General features: G+C 42.2%; 1 protein-coding gene across 10 annotated transcripts in view; it reads right to left on the bottom strand.

Moving 5' to 3' along the window:
- FBXL13 (F-box and leucine rich repeat protein 13) overlaps positions 1–18,706 on the bottom strand; it is a 303,981-nt gene that overhangs the window by 93,352 nt on the left and 191,923 nt on the right. For all 10 annotated transcript variants that reach the window (XR_001881688.1, XR_001881732.1, XM_017853395.1 and 7 more), the window contains 3 exons: positions 7,636–7,734; positions 6,989–7,106; positions 6,725–6,887 (listed from right to left, as the gene is read on the bottom strand). Coding sequence is in view for 8 of the 10 variants with exons in the window: in XM_017853395.1 (XP_017708884.1) it covers positions 6,725–6,887; positions 6,989–7,106; positions 7,636–7,734 (380 nt within the window). In the remaining 2 variants the exon portion in view is untranslated. The remainder of the gene's footprint in view (positions 1–6,724; positions 6,888–6,988; positions 7,107–7,635; positions 7,735–18,706) is intronic.

The following is an 18,706-nucleotide window of genomic DNA, read 5'->3' as shown; positions in this document are numbered from 1 at the left end:
GCACCGGGGACTAGGAGACATCCAACCTCCCCAGAAGCCAACGTACCCCGCATTCCGCGTGGCAGTGAGGGGATGCTCCCATTGCCTCCGGACTGCTCGCCTTGAGACCATAGGAACTACCCAGTCCAAACCAAACCGAAAATCTCCTCTGGGGTGCCTCTTGGCAAATCTCCAGACTTTAAGTCTCAGCCATAAAACAAAAGTGGCTCATTTTCTTCTGCACAATAGCATGGCCACAATATAAATTGGATAATCAGTCTCAGTGGCCTGCAGAAGGCACTCTAGACTTTAACATTCTCACAGATCTGACCAACTTCTGTAAGAGACTAGGCAAATGGTCTGAGATACCCTATGTTCAAGCCTTCTAGGACTTGCGTTCTCGCCCAGACCTCTGTGCCCAATGTTTGTTGGCCCAGGTCCTACTCGCGAAATCTACTCCCTCAGCCAAGGAGAAGGACACCTCTCCCTCCTTCTCTGAGCCTCCTGACACTCTTTCCCTGCCTCCTCTTCGGTCCTCCACTCAACCCCCTCCTTACTCTAACCCCTCGTTGTCCCCATCCTCGTCGGCACCACCCCTTCCCTCTACCCCTTCTGTGTCCCCACCAAACCTGACAGATCCTGCCTCTCCTACCTCCACCTCCTCTCCTTCCTCGCTTGTCTCTGCCCATACTCGGTCCAGGACTGACCTCCTGTGTCCCTTACGAGAGGTGGCAGGCGCCGAAGGAGTAGTCCGGGTTCATGTGCCGTTTTCATTGGCAGACTTGTCTAAGGTTGAGGAGCGTGCAGGCTCCTTTTCGGCCAATCCTACTCGTTATATCAAAGAGTTCAGGTATCTATGCCAGGCATATGATCTCACCTGGCATGACCTCCATGTCGTTATGACCTCAACCCTGTCTCCTGAGGAGCAGGAATGCATCCTAGTGGCAGCCAGGCAGCACGCTAACCAGGTTCATTTAACTGACCCTGCCATGCCAGTCGGCACCGAGGCAGTGCCCTTGGCTGAGCCCGACTGGGACTACCAGGTAGGGCAGGCAGGCCACCGCCGCTGAGACATGATGGTTCAGTGCCTTCTTGCCGGCATGCAGGCAGCCTCTAACAAATCAGTCAACCTTAACAAATTAAAGGAGGTAGTCCAAGGCACAGATGAAAATCCAGCCGTTTTTCTTAACTAGCTGACTGAGGCACTTATTCAGTACACCCGCCTTGACCCTGCCTCCCCCGCAGGAGGAACCGTCTTGGCCTCATATTTCATTTCTCAGTCGGCCCCTGATATCCAAAAAAATTTAAAAAGGCGGAGGAAGGCCCTCAAACTCCCATCCAGGATTTAGTCAAACTGGCCTTCAAGGTCTACAACTCCAGGGAGGAAGCAGCTGAGGCCCAACAACAGGCCAGGCTAAAACAGAAGGTACAACTCCAAACCCAGGCCTTGGTAGCAGCCCTGAGGCCAGCCAGCTCCAGGAGCTCCCAGAAAGGAGGTACTCCCCGAGCGCCATCTGGTGCCTGCTTCAAGTGCGGCAACGACGGCCACTGGGCCAGGCAGTGCCCTAACCCAAAGGAGCCAACTCGCCCCTGTCCGAACTGTCAGCAGATGGGCCACTGGAGGTCAGACTGCCCCGACCTAAGGACGGTCGCTATGCCTCCACGTGACGACCCTCCTCCAGGTATTGGAGGCGCCTTCCAGCTCCTCGACACTGACGAAGATTGAAGAGGCCCAGACTCGGGGACCCCTCTCACTCTCGCCAAGCCCAGGGTCATGCTCCAGGTAGTGGGTAAGTCCATATCCTTCCTTATGGACATGGAGGCTACCTACTCTGTTTTGCCTTCCTTCAGTGGCCCCAGCCACCCCTCCACTGTCACAGTCACGGGAATTGACGGCACTCCCTCCACCTACTGCCAGACTCCTCCTCTGTCTTGCTGCCTGGATGGCTCCCTCTTCTCACACTCATTTCTTATCATTCCTTCATGCCCAGTCCCCTTGTTAGGACGGGACCTCCTCTCCAAGCTAGGGGCCTCAGTTCACTTCCGACCCAACGCCTCCCCACACCTCGCATTCCTCTTCCCCCTTCTCTCACCTGACAAACCCCACCAGGCTGACCCCCCACTCCCGTTTCCAGTCCCCATTAACCCTAAGGTGTGGGACACCTCCACCCCAATCATTGCCCAGCACCATACTCCGGTCCGCATCTGGCTAAAAGACCCTTCCAAGTTTCCCTCTAGACCCCAGTTCCCTATCTCCCTTGAACATCGACAGGGATTAAAACCTATCATTACATGCCTGCTCCGACAGCACATTCTAGTTCCCGCCAACTCACCATGCAATACTCCTATCCTGCCTGTATGGAAAAGCTCTGGGGCCTATCATCTTGTGCAGGACCTACGCCTCATCAATGAGGCAGTAGTCCCTACCTTTCCAGTTGTTCCTAATCCATATACACTCCTCTCGCGCATTCCCCGACACCACCCATTTCACTGTCCTTGACCTGAAGGATGCCTTCTTTACCATCCCTCTACACCCAGACTGCCACTTTCTGTTTGCTTTTACATTGGAAGATCCAGACACTCATACTTCTTCCCAGCTGACTTGGACTGTTTTGCCTCAAAGGTTCTGTGATAGCCCCCATTTTTTCAGACAGGCACTGGCACAGGATGTTGTCCTCTATCCCCTGACCCACAGCACACTATTGCAGTATGTCGATGACTTATTACTATGTAGTCCTTCCTAGGAGTGCTCCCTTGCACATACTGCTACACTTTTAAATTTTCTAGGCGACTGAGGTTATCAGGTTACCCTGGCTAAGGCTCAACTTTGCAGCCCTTCTGTCACCTACCTAGGCATACTCCTCACACCCACTATAAAAAGCCTCACAGCAGATAGAATAAGCCCCCACTGGTTGCAGTACCCTTACCCAGCCCTTTTAACTCCTCTAACCTAACCCCCCCTTTCCCCTTCCCGGCTGAACACTACATCAATGAGTCAGGACTACTAGAAACCAATCTCCTCACTCTAGAAAAGATTCAGGAAAGACTCCACCAGAAAAACCTCCGATCAAGGCCCTCACTTAGGTGGTGGCAGTCGTCTCTGGCCAGTTAAGTCCTATCCTTTCTAAGCCCCTTACTAATCATTGGCTTCTTGCTACTCATAGCTCCCTGTGTCCTCTGCTTCATCCAGGACTGCATGAAAGAAGACTCCCAGGTCACTTTCAATCAGATGCTGCTCCACCCCATACCCGAGTTCTGACCTCCGAAGAACCCCATGACGACCCATACCAGCAGGAAGCAGCCAGATGAACACTTTGCCCCATTTTCTTATTAGAAAGAGGTCGGAATGTTAGGCAGGAATCTAGACCCAACATGGCGGCGTTACCTGGCATAGCAGGCCTTTTGTTAAAGACTCCCTTCACCCTTGTACACACCCGCAGACTTACATGCGTCAAGAGTTCTGGCTGGGCAACCACACCCCCCCATGACCTGCAGCTCACCTGCATTCCACAAGTTCGTAAACAGCAGTTTCGGTTAAGTTTCCAAATACCCCTTCCTCATGACCCTTACTCAGCTCCTGCCCTAGTAGTTTCAAGACCCCCCAGGCCCTGTTTGCACAACCAGCTTCCCTACCTCTCGGGGTATAAAAAGCCCCTACCCTCCTCCCTCAGTCCGCACCTTTGGACCAAGGAACCTAGCCCGCGAGTCCTAATAAAGGCTATTCTCACTGCCATTTGCCTTGTGTCTTCGTTCCCGGTTCAGCTCCAGCCTCAGTTTACCTTTACAATACTAAGCTTTATCTTTTTACCCTATATATTTTTTCATCCTCCCTCTGTTGTCATTTCTTCAGAATGATCTTCCAGCTCTATACTTCTCTCCTCTGTGAGTTCTAATCTGCTGATCAGCAATCCATTGTTTATTTCAATAACTATATTACATCATTTGTTTCTAAAAGTTAGGTTTTTTCCCCAGATAAATCTAATTGTTTTATCATGTTTGGTTATCTGCTCATATTTCTGATTCCATTTTTTATTTCTTCAAACATTTCATACATGGCTACTTAATTGTCTGACAATTCCTATATCTGAATTACCTGAAGGTCAAATGTATTTTGCTGTTTCTGTGACTCTTTTTCATGGTGACTTGTATCTTTGTGCATTTTGGCAATCTTTGGCTTTGAGTACCTATTTACTTGATGTTAATCTCTAGCCTGAGAAGTTTTGTGCTAACTTCTTCCAGGAGCTCAGGAACTACCTACCTGAGACGACTCTGTCCCCCTTAAGGAGGTATAAACTCTGCAGAAGTCTCAGGTTCTGCTTCCCTACTTTGAGTCTTGCTCAGAGCTGATTCTCTCAAAGGCAACTGTTGTCATAACATTTGTGTTCAGAGCTGCTCAACCTTTTATGTTTGCTGGTTATTCACTATTCATCTCAGTGAATTTGTTCATTGAGAGAGTAGAAAAGAATCAGGGGATTCAGGGCTACTGGATATTTCTCTTACTCTTTGTGAGCTCAGCAATATGTTGAAAGTATATTTAATCAGGGATCTGAACTATTTTTGGCAGAGCCCCTTGAAGTGTCTTGTCACCTCTACTTCTGGAGGCAGAAAACTTCCATTTAAGATTAGTTAGGCAAAGCACAGTGGCTCATACCTGTAATCCCAGCACTTTAGGAGGCCAAGGCAGGTGGGTCACCTGAGGTCAGGAGTTCAAGACCAGCCTGGCCAACATGGTGAAACACCGTCTCTACAAAAATACAAAAATTAGCCAGGGATGATGGTGGGTGCCTGTCTACTTGGGAGGCTGAGGCAGGAGAATCGCTTGAACCCGGGAGGCAGAGGTTGCAGTGAGCCAAGATCGTGCCACTGCACTCTAGCCTGGGTGACAGAGTGAGACTCTATCTCAAAAAAAAAAAAAAAAAGATTAAATAACCTGCAGAAGCCTGTGTGAAATACAATAATGAAATTCAGTTTTATTTCACATATTCATACAGATAGAATTAGTTGATACACACACTTGTGTATGTAGTGTGTGTGTGTCTGTGTGTGTGCATCTCACCGTTACTATTAAATGTAACAAATTGATCCAAACTTTGTGGCTTAAATGGCAAGTATTTATTATCTCCCTGTTTCTGGATCTCAGGGATTTGGAAGTGAACTAGAGTAGTTCTAGCTCAGGGTCTCTCATGAGTGTGCAGTCACGATGCCAGCTGGAGCTTCAGTCATCTGAAGGTTTGACTGGGGCTGTAGGGTCTGCTTCCAGGCTCACTCATATGGCTGTTGGCAGAAGGCTTTAATTCTTCACTGGCCGTTGGCTGGAGCCCTCATTTCCTAATCCAGGTTTTTTCCATTCCAAACCCTTATATTTCCTCCAGCTCCCAATGACCCATGCTGCCTTCCCATTTTAATAATAGGCAACATAGGTTGAGATTCTGTGTAGTGGCCCAGTGCAGTGGCTCATGCCTATAATCCCAGCATTTTGGGAGGCCCAGGTGGAAGGATCACTTGAAGCCAGGAGTTTAAGACCTGCCTGGGCATAGTGAGACCCTGTCTCTAGAAAAATTTTAAAATTAGCTGGATATGATGAAGTGTGCCTTGTAGTTCTAGCTACTTGGGAGGCTGAGGCAGGAGGATCACTTGAGCCCAGGAGTTCAAGGTTACAGTAACTGTGCAACTGTACTTCAGCCTGGGCAACAGAGCAAGACCCTATCTCTAAAAAATAAAAATAAATAAATAAAAGATTCTGTGTAGCTTAGATTATTATGCTGACTTGTGCTTTCCCAAATATTAGCCACCTTCAATGTGGCTCAAGTACTATTTTGTGGATCAAATGCTATTTTGTTATTATCTGGTCCTATAAGATTATAAGAATCCTACATAGGTAAGAGGCTGAGCTACCCACTGGGGAAGGGGTTTCAGCAAGAAACCTCTTGATCCTTGGCCGGGTGCAGTGGCTCACACCTGTATTCCCAGCACTTTGGGAGCCTGAGGCAGGTGGATCACTTGAGGTCAGGAATTCCAGACGAGCCTGGCCAAAATGGTAAAACCTTCTCTCTACTAAAAATATAAAAATTAGTCAGGTGGGGTGGCACACACCTATAATCTCAGCTACTCAGGAGGCTGAGGCTGGAGAATCACTTCAGCACAGGAGGCAGAGGTTACAGTGAGCTGAGATCATGCCACTGCCCTCCAGCCTGGGCAACAGAGCGAGACTCTGTCTCAAAAAAAAAAAAAAAAAAAAAAAACAGAATTTGCTCCCAAGAATAGCAGGAGAGTAGTCCAATAGTGGACCAGCTAAAGAAAGAATTTCAGTAAGAATCCACCCTCTGTCCATTTGTCAGAAATTCTACACAGACTAAAAATCTAACCAGTACCCAAGAGGAAAAACCTTCAGTGAGATTGGTTCTTCATAAGCAAGTCAGAAAGTCCATATGGGAAAAGATCATGTTAACTGAACTAGCTATGGAAACCCTCATTAGGAAAGGTAGCCTGTAAGTATTCCTGTGAGTTTCCTTAATTTTACAAGGGTCCATAATTCCTCATATCCCGAGCTCTCCCTACACCCCATATAATCAACCTGGGTTGGGAGCCCTCTTTCTTATAACCACAGAACTCTGCACTTACCTCTACTTTAACACTTGGACTCCTGACTTTCATGTTTACCCCACGAACCATAAGTTTCGTAGGAGAGGACCTGGCACATACTAGATAATCAACATTTCTTGAATATATTACTGTAACTCATTACCTTACACAATTTGCCAGATTCAACACAGTCAGTTGCCTCAAAGGTGAAAGGGATCTGAGGCTGCTGTCTGTTATTCCCTTGCAGTCAGCCATATAAATGTGACTGAGATTTGGATAATTCTTGTCTATATATTTGAAGGATGCATCAGTAACCCTTTTATTTCCTGTTTGTAAAAAAACAGAAGAAAAGACAAGTATTGTATTTATAATGCCACAAGAGTAAAAGTAAATGATAACGCTGAACCACATTTTTAATATAACAGACCTTCGAATCGGATCTTCCTGAGTTTACAAGTAGAAAGAGCTTTGAAAGTACAATCGGAGATATGCGGTGCACCAGTGAAAACCAGTGATGTAATACGAGAGCACTTTTCAACTAAAGCCTTCAGAAGAAAAAAACGATTAAATTAATCAAGGGTACAGAACAAGTTTAGCAAGCTAATGAAGTCATTTTTTCCTTCAATATATTAGAGACAGACATGTTAACTATTAATTTTCCTAATTTCAAAGAAAACTGGATTTTTCAATACATTTTAATACACTTACATTTGAGTAATGTGGAAGAATCAGAATTAAATCATATACTAAGAGTATGGGAAAACATGAGAAATGGACTACTGAAAAAAATTACTACATTTGGCAGCTTAGCATGGAGAACTGAACTCAAAGTTTATGCTTAAGCTATAACATCACTAAAAAAAATCCTAACTGTGAAACAAGGTTTCTTAGGATATTTAAGGATTCAAATGTTTTCAAGGGTATGTGCATGTGTGGAAACTTTTAAATGATTTTATTACTATTAAAAAAATAACTAAAATGAAAAGTCCATTCATATTTTTCAGTAATTCAAGTCATTAGAACATATATCTATCTTATGGGACAGAAAAGAAAAGGTACTTTCCAATTACCTACTTTTACACAGTTGTCCGTCAGAGTTGGCATGTCATTAATGGTAAGATGTGTAATTCCAGTGCAGCTGTTTGCAATGTACCTGAAGCCTTGGACTGAAATCTGAATTGTACAAAGTAGAAAATAATGGGAGAATGCATTAGCATGACAAAAACCCAAGGGAGTAATAACCAAAGATACATCATAATTTTGTTACTATGTTTTAAAATTAACCATAAAATATGGCAGACACAAGAGGGAAAGAAAGAATCTAATCTTGATTTTTTTTATTATTTAATTTTTTATTGAGGTGAAATTTATATAACATAAAAATAAGCCATGTAAGCCAGACGCAGCAGCACATGCCTGTAGTCTCAGCAACTTGGGAGGCTGAGATAGGAGGATCACCTCAGCCAGGAGTTCAAGGGAAGCCTGGGGCAACATAGAAAGATCCTGAGTCTTAAAAAAAATTTTTTTTTAACTAAAAAAATTAACCACTTATATAAGTTATTTAATCATTCATAATGTTGTGCAACCAGCACCTATATGTAGTTCCAAAACATTTTCATCACCCAAAAGGAAACCCTGTACCCATTAAGCAATTGCTGCCTATACTCCTTGCCTCCTGGCCCCTGGCATCATTAATCAGTATTCTGTTTCTATAAATTCACCTATTCTGAATATTTCATATAAATGGAATTATACAATATGTGGCCTTTTGTTCCTGGCTTCTTTCACTTAGTGTAATGTTTTTGAGGTTCATGCACATTGTAGCATGCATGAACACCTCAATCCTTTTTATGACTGAATAATATCCTATTCAATGGAAAACCTATACTTTAAAAATCCATTAATCTGTTAATGGGTATTTGGATTGTTTCCATCTTTTGGATATTTTGAATATCTACATGCATGTACATCTATTTGTTTGAATATCAGGTTTCAATTCTTTTGGGTATATATTTAGGAGGAGAATTGCTGGGTCATATGGTAATTCTATGCTTAATTTTTAAGGAACCAGCAAAATGTTTTCTATAGGGGCTGCACCATTTTACCTACCCACCAGAAATCTGTAAGTGCTCCAATTTCTCCATATCACCAACACTTATTTCCCACTAAAATAAATTTCCTTGTAGGCTTGATGTGGTACCCCACTGTGATTTTCATTTGCATCCCCTTAATGAGTAATGAGATGAGTATCTTTTCATGTACTTGCTAGCCATTTGTATATCTTCTTTGGGAAAATGTCTACTCAAGTTATCTGCCTATTTTTTTTTTTTTAGTTGGGTTGTTTGTCTTTTTGTTGTTGAGTTGTAAGAATTCTTCATATATTCTGGATACAAAGTCCTTATTAGATGTATGATTTGAAATTATCTACCATTCTGTAGGTTGTCTTCTCATTTTTAAAATCATGTACTTTGATGCATAAACACTTTTAAGTTTGACGAAGTTCAGTTTATCCATTTTTTCTTTTGTTGTTCATGCTTTTGGTGTCATATTTAAGAATGTATTGCTAATTCCAAGGTCATGAAGATTTACCTCCTATTTTTTATTCAAAAGGGTTTATTATTTTGACTCCTATATTTAGGTTATTGGCCATTTTGTATTAATTTTTATATATAGTGTGAGGTAGGGGTCCAACTTCACTTTTTTTTCATGTGGATATACAGTTGCCCCAACACCAGTTGCTGAAGAAAGTATTCTTTTCCCCCATTGAATGGTCTCAGCACCCTTTTCAAAAATCAAATGACCATAAATGTATAGATTTATTTCTGGACTGTCAGTTCTACTCCATTGTTCTACATGTCTATCCTTATGCCAGTGCCACACTGTTTTGATTACTGTAGCTTTGTAGTACCGATTTCTTTCTTTTCAACTATCATTATCCACATTAATAGAAAGAGCAGTGGCAGAAAGTGTCTGAAATAATGATTGATTCAAAGATCAAAATATTTGCCTATCATGAATTACCTTAAGATAATTTCTTATTTAGACTGTATTTCCTGTAACAGATGGGAAACCAGATTGTGTTCAGATTCAGTAAAGGGAAATTGAGATGCTGCCCAGAAGCAGACATAAGGGGAACTCCCCTGAAGTGTCATCTCCAGAAGAGTATGACAGGGAGAATGAGGAGCAGAGCTACAATGGACCTCTAGGGAGACCTTTGGAGACTTAATGTGTGCCACCTCTCACTAAAGGTGACTTCCAAAGTTCTGTCATCAAAGCCTCCACCTATTCAGAAAGGACTAGCCAAAAGTTAGGGAACTGAGTGGTATATCCCCAGGACAACCAGAGCTCAACTCAAATGTCACTTCCTTAGGAAGTGTTCCTGACCCTTAGATTAGAGCAGTTTCTTGTTATATACTTACATCACCATGTAATGATCATAACTACAATTACATTCATTTTATGATTGATTAGTTATTAAATGAATCCCCTGTATACAGCTCCCAGCATGGTGCTTATAACATCAACTGATGAGATAATTGAGTAATATTATTACAAGAATAAATGGAGGAATGTATGAATGGCTTCTGAGAACCATGCGTATTCAGTAGGTTCCCCTTCGCAGCAGACACTAATAATATGAGCACCCAGACAAAAGCCAAGGGAATTTTTATAGCTATTGAAATAAAAAGAAAAGAAAAAAAAAGAAAACACTAAGGGAAGCCCTTGAAGCCAGGGACTGAGCATGCAGGCTTGATTTGCTACAGAAGCCAGGCCTTTGGGTTGGATTATATTTGGACAATTTTTCTACATTTCTAGTATTTTTCTATTGTGCTACAGAAGTCAGGCCTTTGGGTGAGATTATACTTGGATAATTTTTCTAAAGATCCTTTGCGAAGTGTGTTTCTAAAGCCTGAACAAATTTATGGCAACTCGTATGATGGAGTGCAATACAGTTACAAGTTAATGTTTTAGGAGAACAACTGAGCTCATGACATTATTTAAAAGAAAAAGTTGATTATATAAGGCCTTGCTACACAAAATGTGGTCCATAGACCAGCAGCATAGGCATTACCTGGGAGCTTGTCCAAAACACAGAATCTTAGCCCACCACCACTGACTTAGAGGCTGCACTTGAACAAGACAGGTGATTTACACACAGACGTGACAGTCTGAAAAGTGTTAATCGAGAGGAAATGAAGAGCAAAAAGAAAGTATATCAGTCATGGTTCTCCAGAGAAACAGAACCAATAGGATATACTTACATCCAAGTATATATACATACATACATATATATACACACACATACACACACACACACACACACACACAAACATGTGTGTGTGTGTGTGTGTGTGTAGAGAGAAAGAGACAGAGTTAGAGATGTATTTTAAGGAACTGGCCCTGTGATTGTGGGGACTGGCAAATCTGAAATCGGTATACCAGACTGGTAGGCTAGAAACTCAGAATTTCTACATTGCAAGTCTTCCAGCAGAATTGCCTCCTCTTCAGGAAACCTCAGTCTTGGAGACCTGTCTTTATTCTTAACATCTTCAACTGAATGAAGTTCATCCACATTATAGAGGGTAGTCCACTTTACTCAAAGTCTACTGATTAAAATATTTATCACATCTTAAAAATAAAAACAAAACAAACCTTTGCAATGACATTTACACTGGTGCTTGACCAAACAACTGGGCACTATAGCCTAGCCAAGGTGACATAAAATTAACCAACACAGAAGGAAATACACCAAATACTAAGAGTGATTATCTCTGAAGAGTAGATAGTTTTCAAATTTTCTACAGTGACCATGTATAGTCTGAAAAAAAGAGAAAAAGAAAAAGGCATCTTTGGGGAAAAGATAGCATAAGAAAGCCCTTGGACAGTTTTTGAATCATCTCCTACCATAGACCTCTCCTTGCAGGGAAACACCAACTAATAAATGGCCCATGACTCTTTATAACTCTTCCTGCAATCTGTGTGTGCCTTATTTTCCTTCAAAGAGATGCTCAGGTACTCTTTTTTTGAATTTCCTACTGTGTTGGACAACTATGAGAGGATGAATGAATTAAATTTAGGAGAAAGATAAAGTCTGGGAAAGAGTGCAGAGTTTGGCAACAGACAAGACTGAAAAGGATTCCAGGCCAGGCATGGTGGCTCATGCCTGTAATCTCAGCACTTTGGGAGGCCAAGGTGGGTGGACCACGAGGTCAGGAGATTGAGACCATCCTGGCTAACATGGTGAAACCCCGTCTCTACTAAAAATACAAACAAATTAGCTGGGCATGGTGGCACGCACCTGTAGTCCCAGCTATTCAGGAGGCTGAGGCAGGAGAAACGCCAGGAAGCAGAGCTTGCGGTGAGCTGAGATCGCGCCACTGCACTCCATCCTGGGCAACAGAGCGAGACTCTGTCTCAAATCCAGGTGGAAGGTAAGCACAAGTGGAGGCAAAGCAGTGGGGGTGCTGGTCTTGGCTGACATGGCAGGATCACTCTTGGGATGAATAAGAAAAGTTGAGGAGGTAAGGAAGGAGGGAAGGCTAGCAGAAAACCGGTAAGGCAAGAATGAGGTAGGTTTTTTGTTTATTTTCTTTTATTTTTATTTTTGTACTGCCATGAATTCTTGAGTAAATGTTTTATAAGTATCCCAGAGCAAAGTCCAGGGGAGATGAATGAGCTTTTCAAAACATGAACAGAGTAGGAGAGAAGAATGCTGGGTTTGGAGTTAGCTAAGCTGGTTTTGAGTCTAGCTCTACCTCTTTCTTGCTTATAACAAAAAGCAGCTTTCAACCTCTCAGCTCTTAGTTTCCTCACCCGGAAAATGAGCATAATAATACCTATTTTAGGAAATTCTTGAGAAAACAAAATGAGGCAATGTATATAAAAGTGATTAGCTAGCATAATGTCTGGCATGTAATACTGGTATCACTTTTCCTGTTATTGTTTTTCTGGGCACATTTTGCTCCCACGTGAAAGAATCAAGAAGCAGGGGTAGGGTGTCTTGAGAGCTCATTGTAGTGCAGCCCTCACATCGCAAACAAAGAAATGGGATTCAGAGAAGTTGTGTGATTGGAGAACAGGTTCTTTATCTATTCCTCACAACGTGGCCCCAGTGCTGAACATAGTGTCTGATACAGAATGGCTGCTCCAGAAATGTTGAATGAATGAATGGATTATCTTGAGTCACATAGCAGTGGCAGAGCCAAGGCTAGAGGCCACCTCTTCCCATTATGACACACAACCCAAGGTTTGAGAACTGTTTTCTGTTTGTTTTTATTTTTTTATTATTATTATACTTTAAGTTCTAGGGTACATGTGCACAACGTGCAGGTTACATAAGTATACATGTGCCATGTTGGTTTGCTGCACCCATCAACTCATCATTTACATTAGGTATTTCTCCAAATGCTATCCCTCCCCCAGCCCCCCACCCCCAACAGGCCCCAGTGTATGATGTTCCCCGCCCTGTGTCCAAGTGTTCTCATTGTTCAATTCCCACCTATGAGTGACAACATGCAGTGTTTGGTTTTCTGTCCTTGTGTTAGTTTGCTGAGAATGATGGTTTCCAGCTTCATCCATGTCCCTGCAAAGGACATGAACTCATCCTTTGTTGTTTTTGATGACAACTCTAAATTCCCCCCTTATCCCAGACCTTAGTTCATAACCCTAACACTAGTATCTCTAATAAAGTTTTCCATAAAACAAACAATCTTTTCTCTCTTGCTTTCTTTGTAACACATTCATGTCAAGATTTCCTGAACAAGAGGGAAAATGATAGCAAAAAACAGCCACAACTGGGTGATTCCTTACAATACAGCCCAGAACTTGGTGCTATCAACCAATAAGATTAGTATCCAGAAAGTAGGGGGTAGGGCTCTGAGAAGGGCTCTTTAGCTTTGTCCTGGCATGAAGTACTTAGTTTTCCACACAGTTTATATTAGAATATCCAAAAAGATACTTGGCTAATATTTTATGACTCACATATTCCTCCCAGAATCTTTTAGGCCAAGCAACCATTAGTTGTCCTTTCTCTTCCTAAAATAATGGAGATATAAGTCTGAAGTTAAAAATTCCTCTCTAAAGGCAAAAGCAAAATATTTTATCAAGTTAAAATTCCAGGTGTCAGCACAGCTGATATCTGTGTGTTTTCTGTGTAGGATTTTTACACCTGAAATCCGATTCCTGTTTGGTTGTAAAGTGATTTTGGCTTCCATTTTACACCACCTGGAGCCCTGTCACCCTGTCCTTTGCTGGTTAAGCCCCCATTGATTGGGAAGTTGAGGAACTTGGCCTCACTAGTGGTGTTCCAACCACAAGTCCCAGCAGACAGCTACTGCTGCTGATGGGGGCAGAGGAGCTTTGGTGATCACAGTCAAATTCTCTCCAGCTGCTGCCTCTGGGTGGGGCTCAACCCATCATCATGAGAAGACAGACCTGTCCGTAAAGGAAATGAGTTGTCAGTGAGCCACATACTCACTAAACACCAAAGTGCAAAGCACAAAGGACTAACTCAGATCCCTCTTTGCCACTCTAAGGTAGTAAAAAGGAAGAGATTTAGTGACAGAGATGGTAACATCATACGAAGCTTCCACTTCCCACACCTCCTTTACAACAGTGCCTGTGAGTCGGCTAGCTCAGCAGCACAGAAAAGACATATATGCAGAGCTAGACCCTCTAAGGCAGCTGGAAATATCCATCTGAGATAGACATGGCCATGCTGTGGTCCTGTACCACCTCCAGCTGTTTCTCACATTCTCACAGCAGTGCATCCAATGACTAATAGGTAGTGTGATGACTTTAGTCATATCCATATATTCTTCATGTCCTCTTAGTGACCTCAAAGGAGCCTGACTTAGCAAGCAGAATGAACTGTTGGAGAGAAAAACAAAGCTTTCCTTCAAAACTATCATGGAATATAGTTTTACTGCATTCAAATGCACCACAAGCATCTTTAATAGCAACACTTCCCAGGGACTGTGCTACAAGGGTTTGACAGACTCTCAAATACCATGTCCTCTATAGGGACAGGAAGAAGGGTCTGGTAATTGTCTTTCTTGAGGTCCTGCCAACCCCTCTTTGGATGATCCTGTATTGTCCAGGTCTATATATTGTTCACAGTCATCCCCATCTCTATGGTCTGAAATCCTATCCATTCACTATGCACTTCTTCCTGGTAGCCCTCCCTGATCACCTCAGGTAGACATGTTTCGAACTCTTACATCTGAGCACCAAAGCCTATAGTCTACACTCTGCATTTTATATCCTCTGCCTTATATGACAGTTACCTGCACACATGTCTAGTATCCTTGCCAAGAAGCATAGACAGCATCTTAGCCATCACCGTATCCTTTACAGTACAGCACAGTGCCTGGTGCAGAGTGTTTGTTAATAGACCAAGTAGTTGTTGAATGAATTATTTGTAGAATATAAATGAGAATTAGTAGTTTCAAAGGGATGGTAGTCAATATGGTCAGTTGTTAAACAGTGCCATATTTATATAAAAACACTGGACAATGAAACATTTTAAAAAATTAATTTTCCAGTGTGAATGAGGAACCAGGACACAAGCTGAGTGAAGCCTACAGATGCCAGGAAGGCTTGTATGCTTGCCAACTCTGTGTGCATTTACTGCACAATGACTCAGAGCTGGGATCTGTCAGAAGCAGGCTGATACATCCTAAACATTCTTGTCTAGAATATACTAATTGGCTCTTCTCCTCAACCAGTGGCCAAATTGCTCATAGTTTCCCTTGTATTACTGAGAGAATCACAACGATAATACTTTCTTTTTACAACACAATGATCCACAGAGCTACTTGGTTTGTCTAGATTTATTGAACTAGATGGTGGCTTTACAGCTACAGTTCTAACCACATGCTTCACCCAGGTCCAAGACCAAAATAGAGTTTTGTGAACAGTTCATGAAATTCTGTGTCACTTCACAAGATAGGGAGAATAGAAGAAGAAACCAAAATAAGTATGTTTCCAGAAAGAATAAAATTTTTTTCAAACCTTTTTTTCAGGAATAGGGAACATGATCTTAGTCCCCTGAGACTCATCATTTTGTCATCTCATTCTTCAAGATGTAAAAATTGTTGCCAGATGTTTCATTTTTACCACTTAATATAATAAACATCCTTATACATTTTGCCTACAAAGAGATTATATTAACCTGTGGATGTTAAACAATAGGTGTTTGGTACTTTAATTTTTAATTTTCACTATGAACATAACTCCATGTTATGTTCCAACAAATAATTTTAACAACCATTTAAATTTATATAAGTCCTATTTACAAGACATATAAAAATGTTTTCATAAATTCTACAATTTTTTTTCAACACAGGTTGAAGTCTAGTTCAGAAAGGACACAAAGCATTCCTCTAACAGGGAAACTGAAGCACAATAACTGACCCAGAAAAGCAGGAATTGCACTGTGATTTTTTTGACTCATGACTACTTTTCTACTAGAACTCCTCCTTATTAAATGATACTTAAAACCACATATTTTTTCAAATACAAAATGCAACAGTTTTTTTTACTGTATGCAGTATAGCACTTTATAGTTTCACAAATTATATTCTTATATTAAAAACCAAGGTAGTACATACTCAATATGTATCACTTCCTCATTATTTTACCACACTAGCATTATCTATGTTCTTGATGATATTAATGTCTATCGTTTCTCTAGAATATTACATAATAATGTGCTACTGCATATGTCTTCTCAACTTCCTGTTCAGTGACCTCCGGTTGGTAGCTTAAAATAGGCCATGGTGAGAGTATTTACACCACAGAATTCAGCCAACACTAAAAAGTCAGGCTTTTCCTGCCCTTTATTATTCCATAGAAAAAAGGAAAATGGAATCAGCCAAATATAAGTGCATTACAATTTTGAATTTAACTGTTTCCAATTCATTTTGATACATAATCTGTTCATTCACAACTGGTTTAGCTGGTCACAAAACTCTTGTTGTTCCAATTAACACTTATTGACAGACTTCCAAATCTATACCTTCACTCCCAGCTCTCTTCCAAGGACCAGACTTCTACTTCCAATTTATTCTTGTCATTTATACCCAGATGTATCACAGGAACCTGAAATTTGGCCTTTCCAAAATAAGATTCATTATTCTTTTTTCCCCACTCTTGCTCCTTTTTTGGTTATCTTGTCTAGTTACCATATAGAAATACAAAATCCTAAAGCTGAAAAAGACCTCAGAGATTATTTCGCCCAGCCTAGCCATTCGACAGGTGAAGGAATTGAGGCAGAAAAACCAAGTAACTCCAAGGTTGCATAACTGGTCAGTGGCATAACAAGAAATAGATCCCAGGTCTCCTAACTTCAAGAAAGGAGAGGGAGGGCGCGGTGGCTCACGCCTGTAATCCCAGCACTTTGGGAGGCCGAGGCAGGTGGATCCCAAGGTCAGGAGATTGAGACCATCCTGGCTAACACAGTGAAACCCCATCTCTACAGAAAATACAAAAAAATTAGCCGGGCGTTGTGGCGGGTGCCTGTAGTACCAGCTGCTGGTAGGAGAATGAGGCAGGAGAATGGCGTAAACCCGGGAAGCAGAGCCTGCAGTGAGCCCAGATCGCACCACTGCACTCCAGCCTGGGCGACAGAGCAAGACTCCATCTCAAAAAAAAAAGAAAGGAGAAAGATGAGGGGGGAATTGGGGAGGGGGAGAAGAAGGGGAGGGGAAAGGGGAAGGGAGAGAAGAGAGGAAGAAAGAAAAAGAAAGAGGAAGGAAGGAAAGGAGGGAGGAAGGGAGGGGAAAGAGAAAGAAAGAAAGAAAAAGAAAGAGAGAGAGAGAAAGGAAGGAAGGAAGGAAGGAAGGAAGGAAGGAAGGAGAGAAAAGAAAGAGGAAAGAAAAGAAAAGGAAGAGACAAAGAAATTCCTCCCCTGACTCTTGCTTTGCTTATGCAATCTCCATTCAATTTGGCTAGTACATTCATCCCTGGACATGCCTGTGTGGCTTTCTCCAACCTCCAACACAAGTCCCAGGGGTGAACAAGTAAGACCTTCCATGATCTCTGCTTCTCTGAAAGGGGAAGGTTGGAATTTATGTAACCTAGAGAGAACTGAAATGACCTTGGAATCTTCAGTTTGCAGTTTGTACAGCCTACCTTTAAGTTTTGTGGGCTCTAGAGTGATTTAACAGTACAAGAACTGATAAGCCATTATTATTGCACTGAGTATTATAATCATTCAAACATTCACTGTCCCTTTTCATTTTTTGTTGATTTGTGCATAGTGATTGAAATATAATTGGTGAAAAAATAGAGTGCACATGGTGACTCATGCCTGTAATCCTGGCACTTTGGGAGGCTGAGGTGGGAGGATCGCTTGAGCCCAGGAGTTTGAGACCAGCCTGGACAACATATCGAGACCCATTTCTAGAAAAAAAATTTGAAAAGAATTAACCAGGCTTGGTAGCATGTGCCTGTAATCTCAACTACTTGGGAGGCTTGAGGCAGGAGGATCCATTGAGCTCAGGAGTTTGAAGCTACAGTGAGCTACGATAACACCACTGTACTACAGCCTGGGTCACAGAGAAAGACTTTGTCTCTTAAAAAATAAAAAGAGAGAGAGAGACAGACAGACAGAAAATACTTTCACTTTATATTTCATAGCTTCCTAGGCACTTTTCTTCCTATAAATTTAAAGAAATATCAGACTCGACCTTACCAAGAAAAGAGATCACCAAGCCTTGCTCTAGCAAGTTACCAACTTCTCCACTACGTAACAGGCATCTCTGAAACACACCCTGGGGAGGCACGCCCTGACCCTGGCCACAGTCTCATTCATTCGTCAAGCTTATCAAAGTCCTACTATGAGCCAGGTATTGTATTATTTGCTAAGGATACAGATACACAATTATATAAGGCACCATCCCTGTTTTCAAAGAACTCACCTTGGAGAGGAGAGCAGACAAGCAAGCAGATAATTGAATATGTAGAGAATGCTTAATGAAAAGTACAATGATAAAAGTATACACAAGAGGGATACTAACCCAGCTTGGAGTAGGGCAAGGAATGGCTTAGCAAGGCCCTTCTAGAGAAGGCTGTGTTTGAACAGAACCTTGAAGGGTAAGTACAAGTTAATGTGGTGAATGGAGGAAAGGGACAGTAGCAGGAT

This window comes from Rhinopithecus bieti, unplaced genomic scaffold (genome assembly GCF_001698545.2).
Source record: "Rhinopithecus bieti isolate Rb0 unplaced genomic scaffold, ASM169854v2 scaffold_59, whole genome shotgun sequence".
In the NCBI taxonomy this organism is placed as follows: Eukaryota; Metazoa; Chordata; class Mammalia; order Primates; family Cercopithecidae; genus Rhinopithecus; species Rhinopithecus bieti.
Note: the sequence above shows the minus strand (reverse complement) of the source record. Positions and strands in the feature narration are given on the sequence as shown.